The sequence below is a fragment of the Gopherus evgoodei genome, chromosome 3 (assembly GCF_007399415.2).
Source record: "Gopherus evgoodei ecotype Sinaloan lineage chromosome 3, rGopEvg1_v1.p, whole genome shotgun sequence".
Lineage (NCBI taxonomy): Eukaryota > Metazoa > Chordata > Testudines > Testudinidae > Gopherus > Gopherus evgoodei.
Window position 1 is genome coordinate 15,590,081 of NC_044324.1, and position 26,460 is coordinate 15,616,540.

The 26,460-nt window shown below is 43.7% G+C and overlaps 1 protein-coding gene across 3 annotated transcripts in view; it reads left to right on the plus strand.

The window, feature by feature from the left end:
• FZD3 (frizzled class receptor 3) overlaps positions 1-26,460 on the plus strand; it is an 85,343-nt gene that overhangs the window by 30,228 nt on the left and 28,655 nt on the right. For 2 of the 3 annotated variants that reach the window (XM_030555169.1, XM_030555166.1), the window contains exons 3-4: positions 10,494-10,690; positions 13,996-15,013. In XM_030555169.1, the coding sequence (XP_030411029.1) occupies positions 10,494-10,690; positions 13,996-15,013 (1,215 nt within the window). Of the gene's footprint in view, positions 1-5,367; positions 5,432-10,493; positions 10,691-13,995; positions 15,014-26,460 lie in introns of all 3 variants that reach the window. The other variant, XM_030555167.1, reaches the window with a different exon arrangement.

The window sequence follows — 26,460 nt, forward strand, 5'->3', positions numbered from 1 at the left end:
ATGTGTCAGTGCTGAATGTCTTTTAGGGCTGACCCACGTTGACCCTTGAGGGTCTTTGCATCTGTTTTGTAGCTCTGGGCCTGAGGGAGTCCACACAGCAAAAAAGAGAGAGAGAGATTACTTGGCATCTATCCTTATTTCTGTCCAGAATTCAAACTGATTGGACAAGCCCTTTTGTATGTAGCTTGTTCATGGGTGTGCAGGGGCAAGTAGCAAAGTCTTTGTATTGTGATGTCCCACAGTGTCTCATTTAGTTTTTATAGTTCTTCCTGATGGGCAAAAGGTAATTCCTTTAATAGAAATTTAGTATTTTGCACTAGTAAAGTTTTTTTTTAATCTTGTTTTGAGTTGTAGTTCAGAACAAACATTTTAAAGTATTACCTTATAGCATGGGATACAGACATAAGCAGGGTTTATACGTGCAGCAACTTACAAGCACTTCATAAAGTTTAACACATTGTTATAAGTCCAATACCCATCTTAACCGTACTAACACACAAGTGAGCTGGACTGGTTTCCAGCAATGAATTTCGCTGCTCAGCTAAGGCCTAAAGTTTTGGCCTGGTTTGCCAGGGCTACACCTTAAATGTCTAAGTTCACAACTGGTCCATCTATTTTCACCCTTGTATTAATTGTTCCTTAATTATGTGCATTGAGACTGCTGCAAATCATAACTTTTTTTTGAATTCATTAGGCCAAATTCACCACTGACTTAAGTGGGAATAAAAATGTTGAAGTCATTGAATTTTGCCCTTTATTTTCTCTGTACTTATATATGTTAATCATAAAGTAGCTATTGGAAAATCACTTATGTTCTAAACTGTGGTAATTGATACTTTTTGAAAACTTTTTGTATGCAGCTTGAAATATTGCATATTAGGCAATTTGTATTTGAAATACAGTATGCTAGTGTGTTAGCCTTCAAGGTGAAGCACTTCCTGTGTGATTGGTACTGCGTAAATCATCTTTATCCTGTCACTAATAAAAATGAAAAGCTTTGGTAATCAATCATTTTCAAGTGTACTTCTTCCCTAACAACTTAACCAGGGGCTTAAAAATTTACCTAACACCAACTAGTTCGTGGACTAAGCCTGGTTGCCAAACTGAAATACACTGATTCCCCTTCTGGCCCATCTCCTGCTTTCTGGCATTCCTTGGTCCTGAAGACTTTGTCCTGTTGGCTGAACTGTGCCCCAGTTTAATGCCAGCCTCCCACTTCCTCACCACACTTCTCCCTCCCACACAAACACCAAATAAGTCATGCTTCTTCCTTCCTCAACGTGGAATTTATTTATTTTATTTATTACTGGGCATCCCCCAAAAATAAACCAGCTTATGCTACTCACCCCTCTCCTCCCTCAAGTCCATAGAATCCTCTGCTGGGTGGCAGAAGCGGAGTACATGCTCTCTTCTGTGGTGGGTAGTGTTGGTGGATGGCTGAGACACGCAAAACTGTGTGCTGGGGTGGTTCCAGGGGTAATACCTCTTCCTTCAGGGATTGAGGATAACATGCTCCAATCGCCCCCAGTACTCAACTACTGTAGCAGATCCCATCTCCCAACCAACAGTCACTGCATACTGGAGGTCTCTCTGCAGACATGACACTGGATACACATAGATCATGTTTGGAGGTTACCTTTACAATCAAAGGGATAGAATTTTTTTTTTTTTTCATTTAGTGGAAGTTTTGATTCTGCGGAAGTTGCTAGCTCTTTCCCAGGAAAGATTCTTACTGGTCCTGGGCAAGTGGATATTTCAAGCCCAGTGTTTAACACTGTATGTAATAATGCCCAATGGATACTACTTTGATATTAGCTGGATGTATTGTAGTCTTCTCTCTCTCTGGTACTTGAGGAATTCTCATGAGCCCATGACAGCATGGGTGTAGAGTGAGAAGAGGAGTCTCAGCTGGCTAATCAGAACTCTAACATGTATCTAGCAAATGAAAATCGTTACCATGACAACACATGGGCATTCATCAGCTTCTAAAACATAAAGACCATATTTAATAGAAGTGCAAATTAAAAGATGAACCACTACCCTTTTCAGTACCTCTAATCAGGACTGAAGAGTTAAAAATTAAGTGAGAGAGCCATTCTGTTGCGAACAGATGGCTTTTCTTTATAGTCCTATAGGCACAAATTAAACGTGCATTTGCTGCCTTTTGACCATTTTGATCTTTACACTTTCTTTTCAAAACTAAGATTGTGCTGTACACAACCGTCTACAAAAATTCCCCATGTGTTAGAGTACCCATCTATTGTGAGCTGCTGCCATGTATTGTGAGGTGCCATCACTGTTCTCAGGAAATTGTGGGAGTTTGAGGGCAAATTCCCATAAATCCCTTTGTTCCATTCCATAATCTACTACTTTTTGCACCATTTTTCTTTCTCGCTGTCTTCTCACTACCAACATGGATGCCATACTAATTAGCAGAGCTGTCCTATCTGTTTTAAATACAAGGCAGGGCACTTTTTGGTGTTTTTGCAACCAAAGTAGTAGTACTGAGTATAACTGCAAGAGAGAGACTGGTAGGGTTAGAAGCAGCCAAAGCAGGGACTGCTGTACTGAGGGGAGGGAGTAAAACCGTGCCTAGCTGTGCTCGCCCATTCTGGACCCAGAACTGTGCAGGAAAGACAGTCACTCAGGGAGCACTTGGATCCAGATGTTGCCTCCCCGCTCCCACCCTGTGGACCTGAGAGAAAACTGCAGACTGGAGCCGTCCAGACCCTCCAGGTGGTAGTGGCAGAAGCAGACAAAACAGGGGCCTTTTTGGCCCTTTGGATATTCAAAGAACTTTCTACAGTTTTGACTGGACCTTTTCTGCTCTGTGCTCGTTGGCTGTTTGTGTCCCCTCTTCTTCCCTCAGAGTCTCTTCACTTCATTTTACTCCATACCTGCCCCTGTTATCCTCTTCTACCCGGTCCGGTCGTCCTCATCACCTTTCCCTCCCTAGGTAACCCCTCACTCCCCCAAAAATTGTGGAACTAACATGACATTTTCTGTCATGTAGGTCGCTGTGCTTTTATGTTGTACCCTTTCCCCATCCTGTGTCTGTCTAGTCTATCATAGATTGTAAGCTTTTTGAGGCAGGGACTGTCTACTGTTTATGTAGTGCCTTGCACAATGGGGCTCCATTTTTGGTTAGCCCGTAGGTACTACCATAATAAATAAGATCATGAACAACCAGAATACCTGAGGTATTTGTTGACCAACTGTCAACACAGGGTGGAGCAGGGGTTTGGGGCCCATTCTATGAGCATCAGGTGATAGGTCTGGATTGTGATGCAGGTCTGGGAAAACAAGCAGCGCCTCCCGAGCTTTTGGATGCGAAAGGACACTTTCCTGGAATTGTGTGATGAGCTCACCCCAGCACTGTAGTGCACAGATAACAAAATGAGAGCTGCTCTTATAGTGGAAAACTGGTCGCAATCCCTGTCTGGAAATTTGCAACTCTGGATTACCCTCAATTGGGGCAATCAGTTGGGGGCTGGAAAATCGCTACCATGGAGGCAGTCGTCATCTAGATGTGCACAGCATTTAAGCATGTTCTGCTCCTCAGGGTTGTCATGATAGATGACAACTAGGAAATAATAGATGGATTTGATGCAATGGGCTTCCCTAACTGTGGTGAGGTGATAGAGGAGAAGCATATTCCAGTATTGGTCCCCCTGACCTTTCCTCTGAGTATGTAAACAGAAAGGGGTGGTTATGCAAGTGTTGGTGGATTACTGTGAATGATTTACTGACATCAGTGAAAGTCCATGGTACTCAAATTTCTAGGAATACAGGACTTTTTGGAAAATTGAAAGAAGGGACATACTTCCCAGACTATCCTATTGACATTAATAGGATTGCAATGCTAATTGTGATTCTCGAGAGTCCTTCGTTTCCCAGGCTCATGAAGCCATATACTGAGCATCTGGACAGAAGCAAGGACAGATTTAACTATTGTCTGAGCTGGTGCAGTATGGTTGGGAAGTGTGCTTCTGGAAAATGGAAGGAGATATCTCAGGATGAGTGTAGACTTCAGTGAGGAAAATATTCCTTTTATTGATGCATATTGTCTATTGCATAACATCTGCACGGTCAAAGTTGGGGAGGGGGAGGCATGCTTTTGCCAGAATGGAGGGATGAGATGGACAGGCTGTCTGCTGTCTTTGAGCAGCCTGACACACGATCAATTACTAGTGCCACCACAGGTGCTATGTGATTGAGGGGAACTTTAGGAGCACACTTTGGCAGTATGCAGTAGCCACAGAGTTGGCTTATCAATCATTGGTTTATCAATGAGGTTTTTTATTGGTGTGGACATTGCTTTGGGGGATTTTCATCTCTGTTGGGAGGCAAAGAAAATCTGGGGTTTCACGAAGCAACTTTTTTAAAGCATCGTTTACAATATCTATTTTTTAAGTGCAAGGTGAGATACAGCTGCATCACAGTGAGCAGAGGGAGAGTGTGTGTGTGTGTGTGTGTGTAATTTATATATATAAAATATAGTGGTTTTTATCATTGTTCCATGGTGCTGAATGCCAAGGATACTGCTGTTGGGAGGATTGGAATTCTGGGGCCCTTGGGGAAGGGGGAAGTCAAGGGGTGAATGGCACAAGCCAAAAGGAATTGTTCTCCAGGATGTGTAGTGGCTGCTGGGTTGCTGACCGTGTAGGTGTTTTGATCAACTCGGGGTTCTAGCATCTGGGTCTGTTTCAAGAACATCATGATGTCTTTGGGCACTCATTGGTCCTTCTGTGGTTTGAAGCAAGGAAATTTCTGGTGTTATGTTTGGTTAGTTGGTTTTTTTGGGACTGTTGCCTAGTACTGCCATTTCATGCTCTTGAAATAAAGCTGCCAGTTCAGAACATTGCATGTGGCCATGTGTGGCTGCCATTTTGAGAGGAGGAGTTGGGGGAATGGAAAGGAGGGAAGCCCTTTTTCAGGGGTAAACTATGGCCAGCACTACTGGGGCAGTCCTACTAAATTACACCTACCTGAGACCCTTTTGACAGTGTTTACTTGGCTTTATGGGTCCTGCTGTGTCTGAAAGAGCACCTGGTTCTTGATCACAGCAGCATCTGCATCTCTGTGGTTGCCAGTTCCGGATTGCCCTCCAACACAAGATGTCTGCATGCTTTGGCAGGAAAGTGGTGGGGTCCTGACTAATAGTATTCAGCTGTTCATAACAGGGGTATTTCTTGGGGACAACAGACTAGAGATTATACTCCTTTTGTTTTCTGGAAAGCCAGCTGCAGCCTGACACTGGCCATGCTGTACCCATGGGCCTCTATGCCCTTTAAAATTTCCTGGTACATATCTTCATTCCTGCAGGAATTCTGCAGCTGTGCTTGCACACGTTTCTCCCTCATACAGGTCAAAGAAATCAAGAACCTATCTCGACATGTAGCAGCATGAGGGTGAGCTGAAGCCATACTGGGTAGGTGAGCATGCAAGATGGGCTAGCAAGAAAACAGGCATTGCCAAAACACATTGGGGATTTTAAATGGGGAGGGCAAAAGGAGGGGCTTTTGTTTGTTGTGACTATGTATAGGCTGTTGTATGTTTACATTAGGATGCTACAGAAGTGAAAGGGACTCTTTCATCACTAGAGGAAACCCACCTCTCTGAGAGGTGGTAGCTAGGTTGACAGAAGTGGTGTCTACACTGGGTTCAAAAAAGAACTAGATAAATTCATGTTGGATAGGTCCATCAATGGCAATTAACCAGGATGGGTAGGGATGGAGTCCCTAGCCTCTGTTTGCCAGAAACTGGGAATGAGTGACAGGGGATGGATCACTTGATCATTACCCATTCTGTTCTGTTCATTCACTCTGGGGAACCTGATATTGGCCACTGCTGGAAGACAGGATACTGAGCTAGATGGACCTTTGGTCTGACCCAATATGGCAGTTCTTATGTTTAGGTCAGCTTAATTACATTACACAAGGCTTGAATTTTTTCACCGACCTAACTTTGTGGTGTAGACAAGACTGCATATTTTAAAAAAACCCATGACAGAGAGTTTGAGTCTGGGTCTATAGACTCAGGCTTGTGCTACCATGTTAAAAGTAGCGGTGTAGACATTACAACAAAGGATGGAGTCTAGGGAGAGGGATGGGCTTCACCAACCAAGCTCCAGCCCAAGTCACAATGTCTACACTGCTGCTTTTAGCCCCATAGTGTGAGTCTGTAGACCTGGGTTCTGAAGGCTTCATTGGCAATAAATGAGAGTTGTCAGAAGGATTCAAAACTGAGAGTGGAGGCTTGCAAAGCTGTGTTAAGTGTTTTGTTTCAGGAGGACTACTACATCCTTGCTTCTTTTGAGCTGTGACTTGGATTACAAACAAATGGAGAATAGTAGGGCTGCCAAAATGTCGCCATTCTTGTCTGTCTAATTTGGAGGAGGCACAGAAGGTTACATTCACATACCAGTTTTTCTTGCTGTAGTAGTAACATACTGACATAATTAGACTGGCTGTAATTCTTCTTTGAATGATGGCACATGTCCATTCCACTTCAGATATGTGCCCCCACAGCACCAGAGTCAGATTTTTTTTTCCCCCTTAGCAGTACCTGTCAGGCGGTCAATGCACCTTCTATTGCCTCCTGCTGCTCCGTGATGGTATAAAGGACAGAGTTGCCACAGATCCCTCTGTTCTTTTTTACTACCTATGTCCATAGTTGGAGAGCTTTACCTTGCTTCTGCAAGTTTCTCCCCTTGTAGGTGTTAGGGACCGAGACATGGGTAGTCATGCCTAGTGGCTGGAGCAAGAGACATAAGCTGGGAATTGGAGCAAAGGTCAGAGCCAGAGTCCGAAGCTGAATGCCAGGGTTTGAGAGTCATAGCTAGAATCAAATTCAGAGATTTGATAAGAGCTGGCATCTGAGTCAGAGACGAATGCAGGGATCAAGATCATGGCTGGAAAGCAGGGATCAGGAGTCAGGCAAGAAAGCAGGGTCCTATGTAGCGGGACCAGTTGCATGGACAACTTCTTATGTCCTCTTTCTATCTTAAATAGAACAGCCAAATTGATGATGGGGCCAGGTGCTCCTCCAATCAGGACTGCTATGGGTAGTGCCTCTCTTAGGGTTAAGGTTCCATTATCCACTGAGCCTGCCAGCCCCGGCAACTCACTGGATGCCATTGGCAATACGGTGATTGCCTGGAGACCCCAAGACCTGGGTTCAGGACCCATGGATCCTCTCACTAGGCATTTATCTTCTCTTTCTGTAAATAATTTGTGGTATTTGTTAGTTAGATTAGTATAGGTTTCCTTTATTTCTTGGAGTGTTGGTTCCCTCTTATTTACAGGTGCTGACACCTGATACTGAGTTATGCCTCATCTCAGTGTTTAGGCCTTCTGCCAGGGCAAGAAATCTGTTCTGGTGATTGACACTCATTCTGCCTTCTTTAAGTGTCTTGGAGAGGATCACATTAGAGATTAATGCCAGATTTGCAAGGATTCCAAGCCTCAGACAAAAAAGTGTAGAAAGATGGCACAACACCAACATAAACATAAGAATGGCCATACTGGGTCAGATCAGCATCCTGTTTTCCAATAGAGCTTGGTGCCAGATGCTACAGAGGGAGCGAAGCGAGCAGGGTGATTTATCGAGTGATCTATCTATTCCCTGTTGTCCAGTCCCAATTTATACCATCTCCAAGATCTTAAGCAATTTTTGCAGCGTTTTTTGGCTCAAGTACCTATATTTGTAGAGCTGAAACTTGGTCATTAGTGCATATCTCACTATTTCAGAGATGATGCCAAGTTTGGACAAGTGATTCTTCAGTTATTGTTGAGGTAGATTCCAAAACCTACTTCCTGATTTAACTGCTTGTTAGTCACCTGAAGTGCAATGGACATGCGCAATTACTCAAAGAAGAAAAAACTATTAAGCTGTTTTTTAAGTTTTGTTCTTGAAGATATGTTGCACATGTCCATGCCATGACCCACCCTTCTTCCTCTCTATCAGAGTTGGTCTGGTAAGAAAGAATTGAGGGGGGTCTGGGGCAGCTGTACCTTTCATACCATTGTGCATGAGAACTAGGCAACTGGGCGCATGCAATGCCATGATGGAGATTTTTTCCCTAGTGGTACCCAACTCTACCACACTCAGTATGCACACACTTGAATGGATGTGTGCAAAACATCTTGAAGAACAATAGTCACAATACAGGTTAGTAACAGTGTCCAAAGGTCCCATGCGTCCAGATAGTGCTAGTTGCTGTACAAACATAATTAGATATGGTCTTAGTCCTGAAGAGCTGGGCAGCTAATTAAAGACCAACCATAAGTGAGCATAAAAACAATAGCTGAAAAAATGAAGATGGAAGTAATAAGATAATGTAGTAACACAGGCTAGAAACATTTGCAACTTTGGTTCTGAATCCATTTAAAATCTTTTCATAAGCATTAACCCCCTGGTTTCCCATAGTTATTTCTGTTCCTTCCAGCTTCTCAGGAGAAAAAGATGTGAAGTCCACTGCCTGTTGTTTTTGTAGCCAAGAAAGCAAATAACTTGTCAGGTTTTTAACTTTTCACCTCTGAAATCCACTTTGACAGCCTTGTGTTGAGTTAATTGTGATAGATTTCCTTTCACTGCTGTAGTTAAGCATTGCTGTCAGTCAGTATTACTTATGCCTGTCATAAGGTGATACAGAAATAAAACATTGTTGATTTTGCCCCCTACTTTCTTATTTTACCCTCTAGCTCTGATTTCATGGCCTTACCACTTATTAATGCTTTCTCTCCCAAAGAAACTCAAATACTTGGCTGGTCAGTAATTGTGACACATCTAACATGGTGTCACAATAACTAGATTTACTTTTTGCAGGTGAAAGGAAGTTAGCCTTTCATATCCACTGGTGAATTTATAGGAATGACCATGACTTCAAGTCATGCTCAGCCCAGTTCCCATCTATGGATACAGTTGTGATGACAGCTGAAATTTCAGCTGCCAGCCCTGGAGTATGCATAGTTGGTTGGGTAAGATGAATGGGAAGAATAGAATACAAAGTATCCGCCATGTGTACTTTGCAAAAGCAATAAAAATGCAGAGTCTAGCTCTGCTAAACAAAGACTAAGGGAAGGAAGTGAGGATGTGAGGATGATTATATCAGCTTTTGACTAGGAAGAATGTCTTTAAAATCACAGTATAAAACCGTGTCATGTTTCCTTACCCCAAAAGGCAACCTGCATTGTTCAGCACTCTTGAAGGTGGGTGGGACATTACGAGTAGAATTTAACCTGGGGGATCCTAGTAAGTAGGCAGCTGTGGTGGATCTGCACTTCCTAGGCCATGGCTACACTTACAGTTCTGCAGCGCTGGTAGTTACAGCTGTGTTCGTACAGCTGTGTAGGGCCAGCGCTGCACTGTGGCCACACTGACAGCTACCAGCGCTGTAGTGTGGCCACATTTGCAGCAATTGCAGCGCTGTTGGGAGTGGTGCATTGTGGGCAGCTATCCCAGCATTCAAGGGGCTGCAATGCTTTTCAAAAGAAGGGGGTGGGGTGGAATGTGACAGGGAGCGTGGGAGAGACAGAGAGATTGGATTTTTGGAGCTGACACTGTTCTCAGCTCCCTGCCTTGCAAGTTCTAAGGACTGGAAGACACACAGTGCCTACCTTCAATCATTTTAAAAGTTCTGACCCCTTCCCCCACCCATCTCTTTCACTAAATGAAAATTATGCACTCCTAAATAGCCGTCAGACCAGATAAGCATCTGCTCAACATGGACTTCCCCCTCCCCCTCTGCCGTGTGAGTGTGCTGTTTCTCTCTTCAAGCAAACAGCTGTGAACATTCCAAAGTAATTCCCCTGCCTGCCTCCGCTCACTCAGCAAACAGGAGCTGTGTTTTTTTTTTAAATAAGCAGTTTGGCTGAACTCCGAGCTCCCCCTTTCTTCCGGTTTGTTGTGGACAGGAATTCTGGGATACCTCCTTATACCCCAGAGGTCAATAAAAGCGCTGGTGGGGTCCACACTTGCTGACCAACGCTGGATCACCAGCGCTGGAATCGCTACACCCGAGGCTCAACCGGGTGTACAGCCAGCGCTGCAATCAGGGAGTTGCAGCGCTGGCCGTGCTTTGCAAGTGTGGCCACATCCTAAGTTGCAGCGCTGTAACCCCCTCACCAGCGCTGCAACTCTCTAGTGTAGCCATGGCCATAGACAAGCAAAAAAAGAAAGCAAGTGTTTTTTGGTTTTTTTTTTGTTTTGTTTTGTTTTCTGGAGGGGAGGAATGTTAATTTCTTAGAAGAGCAGTTGATACTGTTGTTTAGCATGGGGTTTCTTGCTTGCTTGCTTTCTTAATGCTTATATTTGCGTTAAGTGAAGCCTTATGAGCATTATTATGATGATCCCAACTTCCATAAGGCAGATCTTGGTTGGGAGAATGATGATAAAGGCTAGAATGATTCATAAGACAAAGTATGCCTTACTGCTGATGTTTTCCACAAAACTGCAGTCTGCCGCTATTTAATTATTCTTTTCTTTTCTAGCCATTTCATCCTATGGTCAATCTGGAATGCTCCAGGGATTTTCGACCATTTCTATGTGCCCTTTATGCTCCAGTCTGTATGGAGTATGGACGTGTCACTCTCCCATGTCGCAAGCTTTGTCAACGTGCATACAGCGAATGTTCCAAACTCATGGAGATGTTTGGCGTCTCTTGGCCAGAGGATATGGAATGCAGCAGGTTAGCAAATCTGTTTTTTCAGAACCATCATCTAAAAATTTTAATGTGTTCCAGGATGTTTTAAAATGTCTCTTTTCCAGTCCAGCAACATGTTTTCCACTACAAACAATAACCCTATTTTTCCTTCCTTTGTTTAGTGTATCAGCTTGTTTCCTGGGAAGGAAACTACTTTCATATTTCTCTCATTTCCCCACACACGCCCACATGCTGAAAATATCTATATGTGATTAGGGTAAATTAAGTGTGAGATTTTTAAAGGGAATTAGTGTGCCAATTCAATTTTATTTTCTTCCCCCAGACTGTTTTGACCAATGCACCAGTACAGTTAAAGCTGTACTAGATAGCCATAGCTGGCATTTTATACCTTTTAAAACCAGTTTTGTAAAATTGTATTCAACTGAAGTAAGTACATTTTATTTTTTTGTATTTTAAAAATATTTATTTAAAAAAGCAAGCACCCCTGGAGAGAGTGCCAACAAAACATTTCTGTTTTACTTGAAGGAGGTAGCTTTGTGGCACATTGAGCAGATAATGATCACAGTCTGCTTAGAGATCTATAGATCTGTGGTGAGGCAGACTAGAGCTTGCTTTTTTTGCCAAAGCATTGGTATTGTACTGTAAGGGCTCTCTTGTGCTGATGAGAATCCAGGGGAGACTTTGAGAACCTAATGGCAAAGGCTGCCCCAATTCCAGACTCTGGAGAGGGGTTTAGTTCCTCCAAGTCATCCTATTCCTCAGGTCCCCATCCCAAGAATATGGGCATCCATTCCCTACCTGCTGTATCCATTAAGTCCCACGCACTCCATCTGCTTTCACTTATGGCATTAGGGAAGAGAGCTCAGTGTCAGCATTCCAGAAATCCAATGGCAATTCTTGTTTGAGCTACTTTTTAACAGCATGTAACCTTTTTCTCTGTAATTCTGCTATTCTTTAGTTCATTTAAAAGATGGAATCCTACTGAGCATTCTTTGCCAGTTTCAAGTATATGTAAAATTTCGGGGGGGGGGGGGGGGGGATGCTGATTTTTTTTGTTAGTGACTCATTCCTAATTTTCCAAAAAGACTGTTATTTAAACTTAGATCTTGCATAATCTAACTTTCCCATTACCCCTACTACCATTACAACTACAATAGTACTGTAGACAGTGTTGTCAGTACCAGGCATTCAAAAGTCATGAGTCAACCCTCAAATTGTGAGGTTTTTTTAAATTGTCTTTGTTTTTGAATCAACCCACAATGTGTGTGTGTGTGTGTGTGTGAGTCTCTCTCTCAGGTTCAAAATGGAACCGTAAGCACATAAAAATTGTACTTCCTTGCTGGCTGCTCAAAGGAGGACTCCACTTACTCTCTGCTAGCCTCTGGGGTTGGAAGCTGCTATTCTATTAGCCTTCCCTCTTCCTTTTTAGCTCTCCTCATCCCCCACCCTCATTCTCCTTTTGTACCTCTTCAGTGTCCCTCCTGCTTTTCATGTTCTTGTGTTCTACCCTGTTTTCCCCTGAACCCCCTCAACCTTTTTCCCTGCACATCAGTATTTCAGTTGCACTATGCATTACCCTGACCCAGTGGTCCCCATTCTTTTTGTGGCCAGTAACACATTAATGTTTTCAGAAGAGCATGGCGGGCGCCAACAATTATTCACATACAGGGCCAACTCCAGGCACCAGTGGAGCAAGCACATGCCTGGGGCAGCACATGTTACGGGGCGGCATTTAGTCCATTCTGCAGAGTTGGCGCTTTTGGGGGCTTTTTGGCACCAGTGCTGGGCAGTGCGAAGAGAAGCCTGGAGGACAGAGAACACTGGTGCCTGCAGCCCCAGAGTATTCTGTCACCAGCAGGCACAGGGCCACGGCTTCTCTCCAGCTTAAGCCGCGGCCCCACACCTGGCAGAGACCAAGAACACCACAGCCTGCAGCCCCAGAGTTTTCTGTCCCTAGCAGGCATGGGGCTGTGGCTGCTCTCCCCTGCTGGGCACTATGTGGGTCCTGCGCCTGCCAGAGACAGAGAACACCGGCACCCGCAGCGTGCAAACCTGGAGTTCTCTGTCCTCAGCAGCTCAGCAGACGTGGGGCTGCAGCTTCTCTCCAGCTTAAGCCGCGGCCCCATGCCTGCCAGGAACCGAGAACACCGGCGCCCGCAGTCTGCAGCCCCAGAGAAGCCACAGCCCCGCGTCTGCCAGGGACTGAGAACACCCCTCAGCAGATGTGGGGCTGCAGCTTCTCTCCCCTGCTCGGCACTAGGTGGACACACATTAATGCCCCGGCGGGTGCCATGGTGCCCACGGGCACTGCGTCGGGAACCACTTCTCTGACCTATCCCACGCTCTCCTGTGCCTGGCTCTTCACATTCCAGTATCTCCACTCAGTCTCTTGCTCACCATGTTCTCTTGCTGCCTCTCTTTGGCTTTTCTACTGCTCCTGGCAATTCCTTGTCTCCTCAGTGTCTGTCTAGATACCTAACCATAGTGGCTTTAGTCTTACTGAAAACGGTGAGAGTTGGTGACCTTATTACTAGACAGCTTTACTCCCAGAGAATCTGCCATCTATTTGCAGAGACTCTCATCAAATGGCAACAGTCTTACCTGGTATCTACCTCATTGAAAGAAACAGGAGGTGTACACCTTGGATAAGGGAACTTTCATGAGAGAAGGCAAGAATGGGGCAATCAAGTGACAGATTCAAAGAGTTACAAGACTTGCAATAAAATTGAGTTGGCAACACTGAGTAGAGAGTTTTTAAGAAAGGTGTGTAGCTGCCAGTAGTACTTAGCTGCTATCAGATGCAAAACTAAAGCTCTGCCTTAACTACGGTGCTGCTGGCACACTGCCATAATACTTTGCTTGGCAACTTTTTAAAAATTAAATCATGAAATGTGTAATCTTGTTTTATGGCAAATTAAAGCAGTCATTTTTACAAACACTGTAAACTGGTCATGATGGGAGACTTAGTATCTTGTGTGTCTACAGCACTAAGCACCCTGACAGAGCTGAAGTCCCAGTTCGGCAAAGCATTTATGTACATGCTAAGCATGTGAGTAATGCTATTGAATCACCTTTGTGAGACTATTCACACTGAAGTTTAAGCATCTACATAAATGCTGTGCTGAATCAGGCTGTAGTCAGTAATAGAGAGGGAGAATCAAATTATGTCCATATGATTCTTGGATTACCTTTTTTGTGTAGATGTTTAGTTTTCCATCCAGTTGTTTTCCAAAGCTGGAGACATAAAGCAGAACAGGATATCTAGAGTATGGGTAAATATACATATATAATTCCCATAATTTAAAAAAAAAATTTTATTTTTTTTTTAGATTCCCGGATTGTGATGAGCCTTACCCTCGTCTCGTAGACCTCAGTTTAGCTGGAGAGCCCACAGAAGAGGCCCCAATGGCAGTGCAGAGAGACTATGGCTTTTGGTGTCCCAGGGAGTTGAAAATAGACCCTGATCTGGGTTATTCTTTCCTGAGGGTACGAGACTGTTCCCCTCCTTGTCCAAATATGTACTTTAGGCGTGAAGAGCTCTCCTTTGCCCGATATTTCATCGGAGTGATTTCCATCGTCTGCCTTTCTGCTACCTTGTTTACTTTTTTAACTTTTCTGATTGATGTCACAAGATTCCGCTATCCAGAAAGACCCATTATATTTTATGCTGTCTGTTACATGATGGTGTCATTAATTTTCTTCATTGGCTTTTTGCTTGAGGACCGAGTAGCATGCAATGCATCTAGCCCTGCACAGTACAAGGCTTCCACAGTGACACAGGGCTCTCATAACAAAGCTTGCACCATGCTTTTCATGGTGCTGTATTTCTTTACCATGGCTGGCAGTGTTTGGTGGGTCATTCTTACCATCACATGGTTCTTGGCAGCTGTGCCAAAGTGGGGCAGTGAAGCAATTGAGAAGAAAGCATTGCTCTTCCATGCAAGTGCATGGGGCATTCCAGGAACTCTAACCATCATCCTTTTAGCAATGAATAAAATTGAAGGTGACAATATTAGTGGCGTGTGTTTTGTTGGCCTCTATGATGTGGATGCATTACGATATTTTGTTCTTGCCCCGCTCTGCCTGTATGTTGTGGTTGGAGTTTCTCTGCTGCTAGCTGGCATTATCTCCCTCAATCGGGTTCGCATTGAAATCCCATTAGAAAAAGAGAACCAGGACAAGCTGGTGAAGTTCATGATCCGGATTGGCGTTTTCAGTGTTCTGTACCTCGTTCCACTCTTGGTTGTAATTGGCTGCTATTTCTATGAGCAGGCTTTCCGAGGTGTGTGGGAGACAACATGGATACAAGAACGCTGCAGAGAATATCACATCCCATGCCCATATCAGGTGAGGAAATTGATACGGGATATTTAGGAATGCAAAGAAATGAGAAGGGAGGGGATTCTGTAGATATTTAACTATCTATTGCTGAAAAGCAGCTGCTGCTCCTGGTGAGGAGGGTTTTTCCATTATTTATGTTCTGTTAATCAGTGCATTTGATTAATCTTTAAAAAGGCTGTTACAGGACAATTCTATGGATGCAGCAAATGTGCAGTGCACCTTTTTGACAGAGCCTTGGAGAATTCTGACCTTTTTGTCAGTCAGTGGGATTTGTAATGCTTTTCTCTTCTTTCCTTGGTTTTTTGTTTATTTTTATTTATGGCACCCACAAGAGGACAGAGGAAGGAGCCCTTTTATAGCAATTCCAAGAGCGGGGTCATGGGGCTTGTCTTTTGAAGGGGGAATTTAGTGTTTGTTTCAAGCCTTGCCCTAAAGGGAGGTCTAATATGCTACTGAATTTCATCAATGTTCTGCTTGTTAACAATTTCTAGAGTTTTGTGGTCTTCTGTAGCTGTACCTAATGATGTTTTAGTGATTCTCAACTGGGATATGCATATCCCTGGGGGTATGCAGGGGTCTTCCAGGGGGTACATTAACTCATCTAGATATTTGCCTAGTTTCACAATGGGCTACATAAAAAGCACTAGCAAAGTCCGTACAAACTAAAAATTCATACAGACAATGACTTGTTTATACTACTCTAAATATTATACACGGAAATGTAAGTACAATATTTATATTCCAATTGATTTATAATTATATGATAAAAATGAGAAAGTAAGCAACTTTTCAGTAATAGTGTGCTGTTACACTTTTTTGTATTTTTATTTCTAATTTTGTAAGCAAGTAGCTTTTAACTAAGGTGAAACTTGGGGGTACACAAGACAAATCAGACTCCTGAAAGAGGTACAGTAGTCTGGAAAGGTTGAGAGCCACTGTCTTAGACCACAGATTTCCATGTCACTTTCAGGAAACCCATATATGTTTAAAAAACAATAGTGTAAAATCTTATCTGAAATACTCTCTACAGAACGTCAGAGCTTGTAGTTCATCAGGTTTATTTTTAAAGAACAGGTTTGGGTTGTCATTGTTTGATACAGTTACCATGTAAGCAAATACCATAGAGAATTCTAGATGCCAGACTCGCCACAGTTACACTAGTTTGGTGGTGTAATTAGAGTTAGAAAGAAGAGGAAAATTGGGCACTGAGAGAGTAGTTGATCAGATGAAGCCTAGTTTCTTTTATTGTGCTAAAGTGGTTGTGGCAAAACACTGAGTTTCTGAAGCATTCAGTGTGTTAGTTGCTAGAGCATGCTCTGTATTTTGCATCTCTCAATGGAAAGCATTTCACAATACTTTATTTGAAGGGGATTATATAACAACATGGGTTCCATTAGGTGTCTGCACTTGCACTGGTATAAATACCATGTCAGTGTTCAGCTCTAAAGCAGTTGAAAAACCATCTGGGTCACCAAAGTTCATGTTTTAGTGCCATAAAAATATCACGTAAAGGTTAGGAATACTTTGTGTGGCTTGATGATGCTCCTTTATTACTTGTAATCCTTTATTGTTCTTACATACTCAAAAAGTAATAGCAAGCAAAAAAAAAATTAAGTGCATCAGAAGCAGGAAGTCTACTGAAAAAAAACGGTGGGGCCACTGGACAATTGAGATGCTAAGGGAGCACTCAAGTGAGATAAAGGCATTGGAAGGGCCCTTGAGAGATCATCTAGTCCAACCCCTTATATTGAGGCAGGACCAAGTATACCAAGACTAACTCTTACAGGTGTTTTGACTAAACTGTTAACCCTCCAATGACCAGAATTCCACAACCTCTGTTGAAAACATACATAAGTGCTTAACTTTCCTTATAGTTCAAAAGATTTTCCTAATATATAACCTAAATCTCCCTTGCTGCAAATTAAGCCCATTACTTCTTGTCCTACCTTCAGTGAACATGTAGAACAATTGATCCCTGTCCTCTTTTTATAACAGTGCTTTACATATTTGAAGACTGTTATCCCGTTCCCCCTCAAGCTTCTTTTCTCAAAACTCAGCATGCCCAATTTCTTTTAACTTTTCCTCACAAGTCAGGTTTTCTAAACTTTCAATCATTACTGTTGCTCTCCTCTGGACTGTCTCCATTTGATCAACATTTTTCCTAAAATGTGGCACCCAGAGTTTGGACACAGTACTCCAGCTGAGGTCTCACTAGTGCTGAGTAGAGTGAGACAATTACCTCCTGTGTCTTACATAGGACATTCCTGTTAATACATCTCAGAATACTAGCCTTTTTTGCAACTACATCACATTGACTCACATTCTGTCTGCTATCCACTGTAATTCCCAGACCCTCTTCGGCAGTACTAGAACAATTACAAAATTGGGAAAAACTGGCAATCTGGAATTGATTTTTTTCCCTTTAAGTGAAATATTTTGCACTTATCTATTGAATTTCATCTTGTTGACTTCAGACCAATTCTCCAATTTGTCAAGATTGTTTTGAATTCTAATCCTATTTTCCAAGGTGCTTACAGTCCCTCCCAGCTTATCTGCAGACTTTATAAGCACGCTCTCTGCTCCATTATCCAGCTCATTAATGAAAACATTGAATAGTACTGGACTCAGGACAGACCCTTGTGGTATCCCGCTAGATAGGTCCTCGCAGTTTGATAACGAACTATTGATAACTACTCTTTATAGTACAGTCTTTCAGCCTTTTGTGCACCAACTTTATAGTAATATCATTCTAGACCACGTTTCCCTAGTTTGCATGTTTCTGTTAGTCCTTCTCCAGTCCTCTGGGACCTCACCCAGCCATGAATTCTCAAAGATAATTGACAACTGTTCTGAGATTGCTTCATCTAGTTTCTTAAGTATCCTCAGGTGAATTTCATCAGGCCCTACTGAACTGAATATATCTAATTTATCTAAATATTCTTGAAGCTGTTCTTTCCCTATTTTGGCTCTGTAATGTATAAAATTGGATGAGATATTGCTTACTCGGAATTCATGGAGTATTTTAAAGATGGAAATGTGTAGCATCTTAATGAGCAAAATCCTGGTTAGTGGAATAATGTCAGCATGTAGTAAAAATGCTACTCAAATCTCCAGCAAACCGTTAACAGTATAATAGCTCAGCGGGAGTTGTTATATTGTCAATGGAAGAACAATAATGCTTCTATTAACATCAAATTGGGTCGAAGGACCTGTAGGCCCTATGGAATATTAGAAGGGTTTTTCTTTTAACCTTTGAAACTTTTTCTTAAGCTAAACATTCTTCCCCACTTAAGCTATCCAGGCCCCTAATTTGAACAGATTTACAAAATAGCAATCAATTGGTTTATCCTTGGATGATCAAAGCTATTGAGAAACAGTGTAAGGGGGGCCAATTTTAAGATGTTTGGTATGTTTTGATAGTCTTACATATCTCTCTTTAAATAATCTTTAAAATGTTTGAATTGTAGGGGCTCTATTTTGTGCGGGAGGGAGGAGTTTCCTGAGCCAAATCCTGAGGTCCTCAGTCAGTCCTTAGTCAGGCAACACTGAATGATTTCAGTTATTTATGCCTAAATAAGGACTTCAGGATTTTGTCCTATTAAGAGTAAACTGTGTTACAGTTAAGAGACTAGCACTTAATCCCATGGCATAATGGCTTGCTAAAATGTTGACAAGGTTTCTATAGAATTACATTATTTTATTCCAACTACAGAATAGGAATAAGAGATATAGGCTGTTGCGTCAGACAGGAATACTCCAGCGACATCTCCTACAAGGGCCATCACAGCTAGGATTCTAATAAAGGCAAACCCTCAGGTGCTCTAACCCAGTGCATCTTAAACTATCTGATGTGGGGTACCGGCAATCTTTTTTTCGAATGTGCCAGGGACCAGTGCCATATTATTACCCTATTCATTGCTCTTATGAGGAAACTCCAGCAGCCGATGGCTCGCGGACCGGCACCGGTCTGCGGACCACCACTTTGAGAAGCACTGCTCTAACCTACACGAGGGGCTAACCAGGCCTGGCAAGTCCCAGGTCAGAGACACAATCACCTTTATACTGTCACTTTGAACCTTGCATTGAGTGTAGTTCAGGCTCTGGAATGAATTCGTTCATATAATCTTTATAATCAGTGCTTGTTTTTGAGAGCTGCAGTACGTTTTCCTGAGGAATGTGAGCATGTGTAGTAATCTGTTACGTTCTTTTATGAATTGCTTGCTTCTGTCTTTTGTCCTCCCAGGTATTAGTATAAATGTATTTTAGGATTTAGGTCACATTGTGCTGTTTCAGCAAGTCTGAATTGCAATTAAGATCACTACGTACGAACACACTTCTGAGGAGATTTGCTGGAAGCTGGATGGAGGGCAACATTTCAGACTGTGAATTACCTCATTATGGAAACGAAAAATAATAATTTCAATCTATATGGCTTGTTAGCAACAGAGACAATCTCTAATGTAATTGAAGAGGATTTACTTGCATTTTACTTATTGACATAACATTTATTTATTTTTTTTAAAGTGGTATGGAGAAAGGATTCCGATTGTTATTTAAATATGTTTTAAATACCCTTAAAGCATTTTTTTTGGGAAATGTATTAAATTCATGAATTTTACATTAAATGAATGGGGTAGGAGTGAATTATTCCTACCAACTTTTGCAGTCCCCTTTAATATACAGTTAGAAAATCTCAAGATGCCTGTAGCACAGCATATATTTTTAAATGTGAGGTGGGAAAAAATAATTGATCTGTTACAAGAAATTATTAGTTTAGTGACCTCTCATATTTAGGACTCTAGTCACAATAATTTGTTCTGATCTAGTAATTCTGCTTCCAGTCAATAACATTTCTCTATGAATTGTAATATAAAATTGCTTTAACTTTTCCCATCTACATCTACAGGTGTTTTTAGACTTAAGGATATATCAGTGTTTTTGTTCACCTAAATTTCAGATGTTTCTTATTTTCAATATATTAATGCAATTTTAAAAAAATACCCTTATTTAGCTGTCTTTAAACTACAAGATTCTAGTTGAGCCAAAAACCTCAACTGTGTGTTGTGTTTTTGTAAGGCAGTTGCAGCAGTCTCCCCATCTATCAGGGAGGGAGGCCCCGCCCCCTCGCTACAATGCCTCTGGAGTGACTCAGTTTAGGGGGGAATGAGCCAACAGTTAGTAGGCCCAAGGCTGCAGTCCAGGCAGAGCAGCAATGAGTCTATCAGCCCAGGCCCTTGAGCATGGTTGGACACCAACAGTTAAGGGGCTCTGGCCTTCAGTCAGGGCAGAGCAACAAAACAGTCTAGGGGAATCGGCTCTCTGGCAGGGCAGACAGGAAAACCATCTGATATCCTAGCTCTGGTGGACAACAAACCAATGCAGGCCTCTTGGCCTAAAGGTGGGAGGCTGCCATGTACAAGGGTAGGGTGGCAGAGGATAGGACGATACAGGGCCACCTGACTCCACTTCATCCCCTAACAGTGGCGGAGTGTTCCGCCACTAGGTCAACAGGGAATCAAGCTGCAACATACTGGCCAGCTGGCAATCAATAATGCAGCCGAACCCTATTTGGCTTCCCTGCTCTCCTTCCTTACACTCTCGTTCAGGAGGTACCTGGATTCCAGGTTTGTCGTTGTCTTGCCGGGGTAAATGGCTAATGGTAGCCCCAACAGCTCCTCGATGTCTCCAGTACCTGGCAGCTATCTGGGGGGAGGCCACGCTCATCAGTAGCTAATGCCTGGCTTTGTACGTTTTGTTTTAAAAGGTATATTTATAAAAGATAAAAATTTCAAAAGCAGGGAAGGGCTGGGTAAGGGTGAGTAGTGCTTCATTTTCCGCCTCTAGTCTCATGATGATTGTTTTCCTTAAAGCTCCAGCTCCTGGAGTCAAGTGGATGTGATAATTTCAGCCTTCATTCTGAAAGAAAAAGTCCGTTTCTAGCCCTCATGGCAATGGAAAAAGCTTCAAAATGTGATTTCAGTGTACCCTAAAGGCTCAAAAACCAGAAGGCAAATAAAAAACACCAAATCTATTATTTTTACATACTCATGATTTTAAAGCCAATCTCATGATTTTTGGTGAGCCTGACTCATGATTTTTGAGGGTTGGCAAAACTGTATCTCCTCCTGCTTTCCTGAACAAACAGAAGGATGTTAACACAGAAGGTATACAAATATTTCCCTAGAGTCCCTTCAACACTGGGGATTCCTCTTGAAGAGGGAATCCGGTGTGCAGGTGACAGGGTAGAGCAGGGGTGGAAAAACTACAGCCCACGGGCCATGGCAGATCCATCAGAACTTTTAATCCAGCCCTCGAGCTTCCGCCGGGGAGTGCGTTGAGGGTTTGCCCCACTCCAGCAGCAGGGGAGACCCTCAGGGGTGCAGGTGTAAGCCACACACTTTCTGGATGTGGTCTTCTGTCCCATCTAGTGGCGCTGAGACCACTTAGAGTTAAATGAGTCTGCTCTACAGCCTGAGCTAACAGCCAGTTGGTTTTTAGCTCATACAGTAGAGCTCCAGAAGCCCCAGGTTCGATTCCCGGGATTGATGACCAGGATCTGTTGGTGTTATATAGGTTCCGGGTGGCACTTACCTCAAGCAGCTCCCAGAAGCAGTGACATGTCCTCCCTCCAGCTCCTAAGCGTAGGGGCAGCCATGGGGTTCTGCACGTTGCCCCTGCCCCAAGCACCACCCCTGCATCTCCTATTGGCTGGGAACTGCAGCCAATGGGAGCTGCATGGGTGGCGCCTGCAAACAGGACAGTGCACAGAGCTGCCAGGCCGATGCCACGCTTCTGCATAGGAGCCATAGGGGAGGACACACCAAGGAGCTGCTTGAGGTAAGCGCTGCCTGGAGCCTGCACCCTTGAGCCCTATCACCCAAACCCCCTGGCTCAGCCCTGATTCCCCTCCAAACCCCTCAGTCCCAACTCAGAGCACCGTCCTGCACCCCAAACCCCTCATCCCCAGCCCTGCCCCAGAGCCTGCTCTCCCAGCCAGAGCCCTGACCCCAACCCCTAATTTCATGAGCATTCATGGCCCACCATGCAATTTCTCTACCCATATGTGGTCCTCAGGCCAAAAAGCTTTTCCACCCCGGGGTAGAGTAACAGAGGGCCCAGAGCCAGGAATAAAACCAAGGAGTCCTGAATCCATCATCTGCTGTAACCATTAGAACGGTATATGACACATCCCATGCTGCATTGATGTTAATGGGAGTTTTGCCTAAGTTTAAGGGTAACAACTACAAGATTTAGCTCTAATTCTATATAAGTATTTTTTTAATCATAGTATCAGAGGGGTAGCCATGTTAGTCTGGATCTGTAAAAGCAGCAAAGAATCCTGTGGCACCTTATAGACTAACAGACGTTTTGGAGCATGAGCTTTCGTGGGTGAATACCCACTTTGTCAGATGCATGTAGTGGAAATTTCCAGGAGCGGGTATATATATGCAGGCAAGCTAGAGATAATAAGGTAGGTTCAATCAGGGAGGATGAGGCCCTGTTCTAGCAGTTGAGGTGTGAAAACCAAGGGAGGAGAAACTGGTTTTGTAACTGGCAAGCCATTCACAGTCTTTGTTTAATCCTGAGCTGATGGTGTCAAATTTGCAGATGAACTGAAGCTCAGCAGTTTCTCTTTGAAGTCTGGTCCTGAAGTTTTTTTGCTGCAGGATGGCCACCTTAAGGTCTGCTATAGTGTGGCCAGGGAGGTTGAAGTGTTCTCCTACAGGTTTTTGTATATTGCCATTCCTAATATCTGATTTGTGTCCGTTTATCCTTTTCCATAGCGACTGTCCAGTTTGGCCGATGTACATAGCAGAGGGGCATTGCTGGCATATGATGGCATATATTACATTGGTGGACGTGCAGGTGAATGAACCGGTGATGGTGTGGCTGATCTGGTTAGGTCCTGTGATGGTGTAGATATGTGGGCAGAGTTGGCATCGAGGTTTGTTGTATGGATTGGTTCCTGAGCTAGAGTTACTATGGTGCGGTGTGCAGTTACTGGTGAGAATATGTTTCAGGTTGCCTGTGGGCGAGGACTGGCCTGCCACCCAAGGCCTGTGAAAGTGTGGGATCATTGTCCAGGATGGGTTGTAGATCCCTGATCTGGAGATATATATTGTCATCAAATTTGAAATAGTTGTGTGTGAGGATAAAGGCACAGAGCTCAGCTGCCAGTTGTGCTGTGGCATAATAAGTGATGGTCACATCAACACCACCCTATACCGAAAACCCACCAACCGCTGTGCCTACCTTCATGCCTCCAGCTTCCATTCCGGGCACATCACACGATCCATTGTCTACAGCCAAGCACTGAGGTACAATCGCATCTGCTCTAACCCCTCAGACAGAGACCAACACCTACAAAATCTCCACCAAGCATTCTCAAAACTACAATACCTGCACGAGGAAATAAGGAAACAGATCAACAGAGCCAGACGTGTACCCAGAAGCCTCCTACTGCAAGACAAACCCAAGAAAGAAACCAACAGGACTCCACTGGCCATCACATACAGTCCCCAGCTAAAACCCCTCCAATGCGTCATCAGGGATCTACAACCCATCCTGGACAATGATCCTCCCAACCTGAAACATATTGCCTAGTATACTGCCTACATCTGGTCTTTGTGGGCTGCTGAAACTGCAAACTGCAGAGCATGGGTAGCCTACCTAGAGGGTGGAGCAGGACTTTGTCTGGTTCTGGCAGTGGAAGTTCAGAATAGTGGCGAGTGTAGATCCAGGGGTAACATACTGGCCTGAGTGTGAAGCTGGAGTCGGGGTTCAGGAACCAGACAAAGGTCAGAACTGGAATCATGATTGGGAGCAGGGCAGGGAGGCAAAAACTAGACTGAGCTGGATAGGAGTCAAGGCAGGAACAGGACTGGAACAAGGCTGGAGTGAGGACTGGAGGAAAGGTTGATGGCAGGCAGGGATGGAAGCTGGAGTTAGGCAAAAGTAGCTGTGGCTGTGGTAACTGTTGAGCAGCTGCTGTGCTGCTGCCACTGTATGGCTCAAGTAGCAGGCCACAGGCTCTCTTGCCCAATCAGGAGACATGATTGTTTGGAGAAAGCTTATTGGATCCAGCTGAGCTTGCTGGGTTGCTTAGTGACCTCGCTGGGAGCCAGGTGTGGTCCTAACAGTTGGAACATAAAGTGACATCAAACTTAATTCCTCCTGCAAGATTCGTCCCAAGTTTTTGGCAGACATTCTGGATTTGCCACAGTCTCGGTAAACTTCCAGTTTCCAATCTAGGAATGGCAGAGGTATATGGGTAATATTGCTTCAGATGCTTGTTCTGATATAAGTGTGCTTTGCTGATAGCTTTGTTATGGCAGCAGAGTGCTCCACATTCTGACACAGATCTCTCCAGTTTGTTTTAACAGGGCTTGGGCAGTCATTCTTAGTGGTCAGTGCAGTGGTGATCAGAGGCCAGGAACAGCACTGAAGGCCAGAGACAGAGCTGGAAATCATGAGTCAGAGAGTGCGCAGAACTTAAGACTGGCCATACTGGGTCAGACCAAAGGTCTATCTTGCCCAGTACCCCATCTTCCAACAGTGGCCAATGGTGCTTTAGAGGGAATGAACAGAACAGGTAACTGAGTGATCCATCCCTTGTCACCCATTCCCAGCTTCTGGCAAACAGAGGCTAGGGACACCATCCCTGCCCATCCTGGCTAATAGCCATTGATGGACCTACTTATCTAGTTCTTGTTTGAACCCTGTTATAGTCTTGGCTTTCACAACATCCCCTAGCAGAGTTCCACATGTCGGCTGTGCACTGTGCAAAAAACCCTTCCTTTTGTTTGTTTTTAAATCTGCTGCATATTAATTTCATTTGGTGACCCTAGTTCTTGTGTTATGAGAAGGAGTAAATAACACTTCCTTTATTTACTTTCTCCACACCAGTCATGATTTTATAGACCTCTATCATATCTCCCCTTAGTCATCTCTTTTCTAAGCTGAAAAGTCCCAGTCTTATTAATCTCTCCTGTTCCATACCCCTAATCATTTTTGCCCTTTTCTAAAGCTTTTCCAATTCCAATATATCTTTTTTGAGATGGGGTGACCCCATCTGCACGCAGTATTCAAAATGTGCGTGTACCATGGATTTATATAGAGGCAATATATTTTTTGTCTTATTATCTATCCCTTTCTTAATGATTCCCAACATTGTTAGCTTTTTTGACTGCCGCTGCACATTGAGTGGATGTTTTCAGAGAATTATCCACAATGGCTCCAAGATTTTTCTTGAGTGGTAACAGCTAATTTAGACTCCATCATTTTATATGTATATTTGGGATGATGTTTTCCAATGTGCTTTACTTTGCATTTATCAACATGGAATTTCATATGCCATTTTGTTGTCCACTCACCCAGTTTTGTGAGATCCCTTTGTAACTCCTTTCAGTCTGCTTTGGACTTAACTATCTTGAGTAGTTTGTGTCATCTGCAAATTTTGCCACCTCACTGTTTACCCCTTTTTCCAGATAAATGTCTGAATATGTTGAATAGTACTAGTCCCAGTACTGACCCCTGGACAACACCACTATTTATCTCTCTCCATTCTGAAAACTGACCATTTATTCCTACCCTTTGTTTCCTATCTTTTAACTAACAAACCGGCAGAGAGGCAGATTTGTTGCCATTGCTGGCGGGGGAGTTCACCTGGCTACAGCTACTTCCCGGATTTCTCCTCAATTTAAAGAGGGTGCCTGGACCAATCAAGGGCCACAAAGGAGGCTGTCAGTCCAGCCTTCTGAGGAGGTAATTACTGTGGTATCACCACAGGGTTTATTGATGATGCGTATAACCCTATCATGGCTGCTGGGCAGTGGAGATGTCTGCCATCCCACAGACCTGGGTTCTAGTCCCTGCAGAACCTCACGCAGTTCTCCACCCTTGATTTGAGGGGATTATTTTGTGAAAGGCGAGACTCAACATAGGAAAGAGGCACACAGGGCCGGCTTTAGGCCTATTCCACCAATTCCCCAGAATTGGGCCCCGCACCCAGTGAGAATCCCTTCCCTGGCTAGAGGCGCCTTTTCAATTTTTACTCAACTGGCAGTGCTTCGGGTCTTCAGTGGCACTTTGGTGGCAGGTCCTTCACTTGCTCTGGGTCTTCGGTGGCACTTCGGCAGCGGGTCCTTCAGTGCCGCTGTGAAGGACCCACCACTGAAGTGCCGCAGAAGACTCAGAGCACCACCCGGTAAGCACAAACTCCACGTGTTTTTTACATGTGTTTTTGGTTTTTGGTTTTGTTTTGTTAAAGTCATCCCTGCTGGGGCCCCAACAAAACTGTTCGAATTGGGCCCCGTGCTTCCTAAAGCCGGCCCTGGAGGCACACTGCCTTTTTTCCAGAACAGAAGTACTGTTTTGCCATAGGAATTAAATACACCTAATAAGCAAAGATCAATTGTAGCTGCAAGCTGTAACTAGGGCGCATAAAAATGATG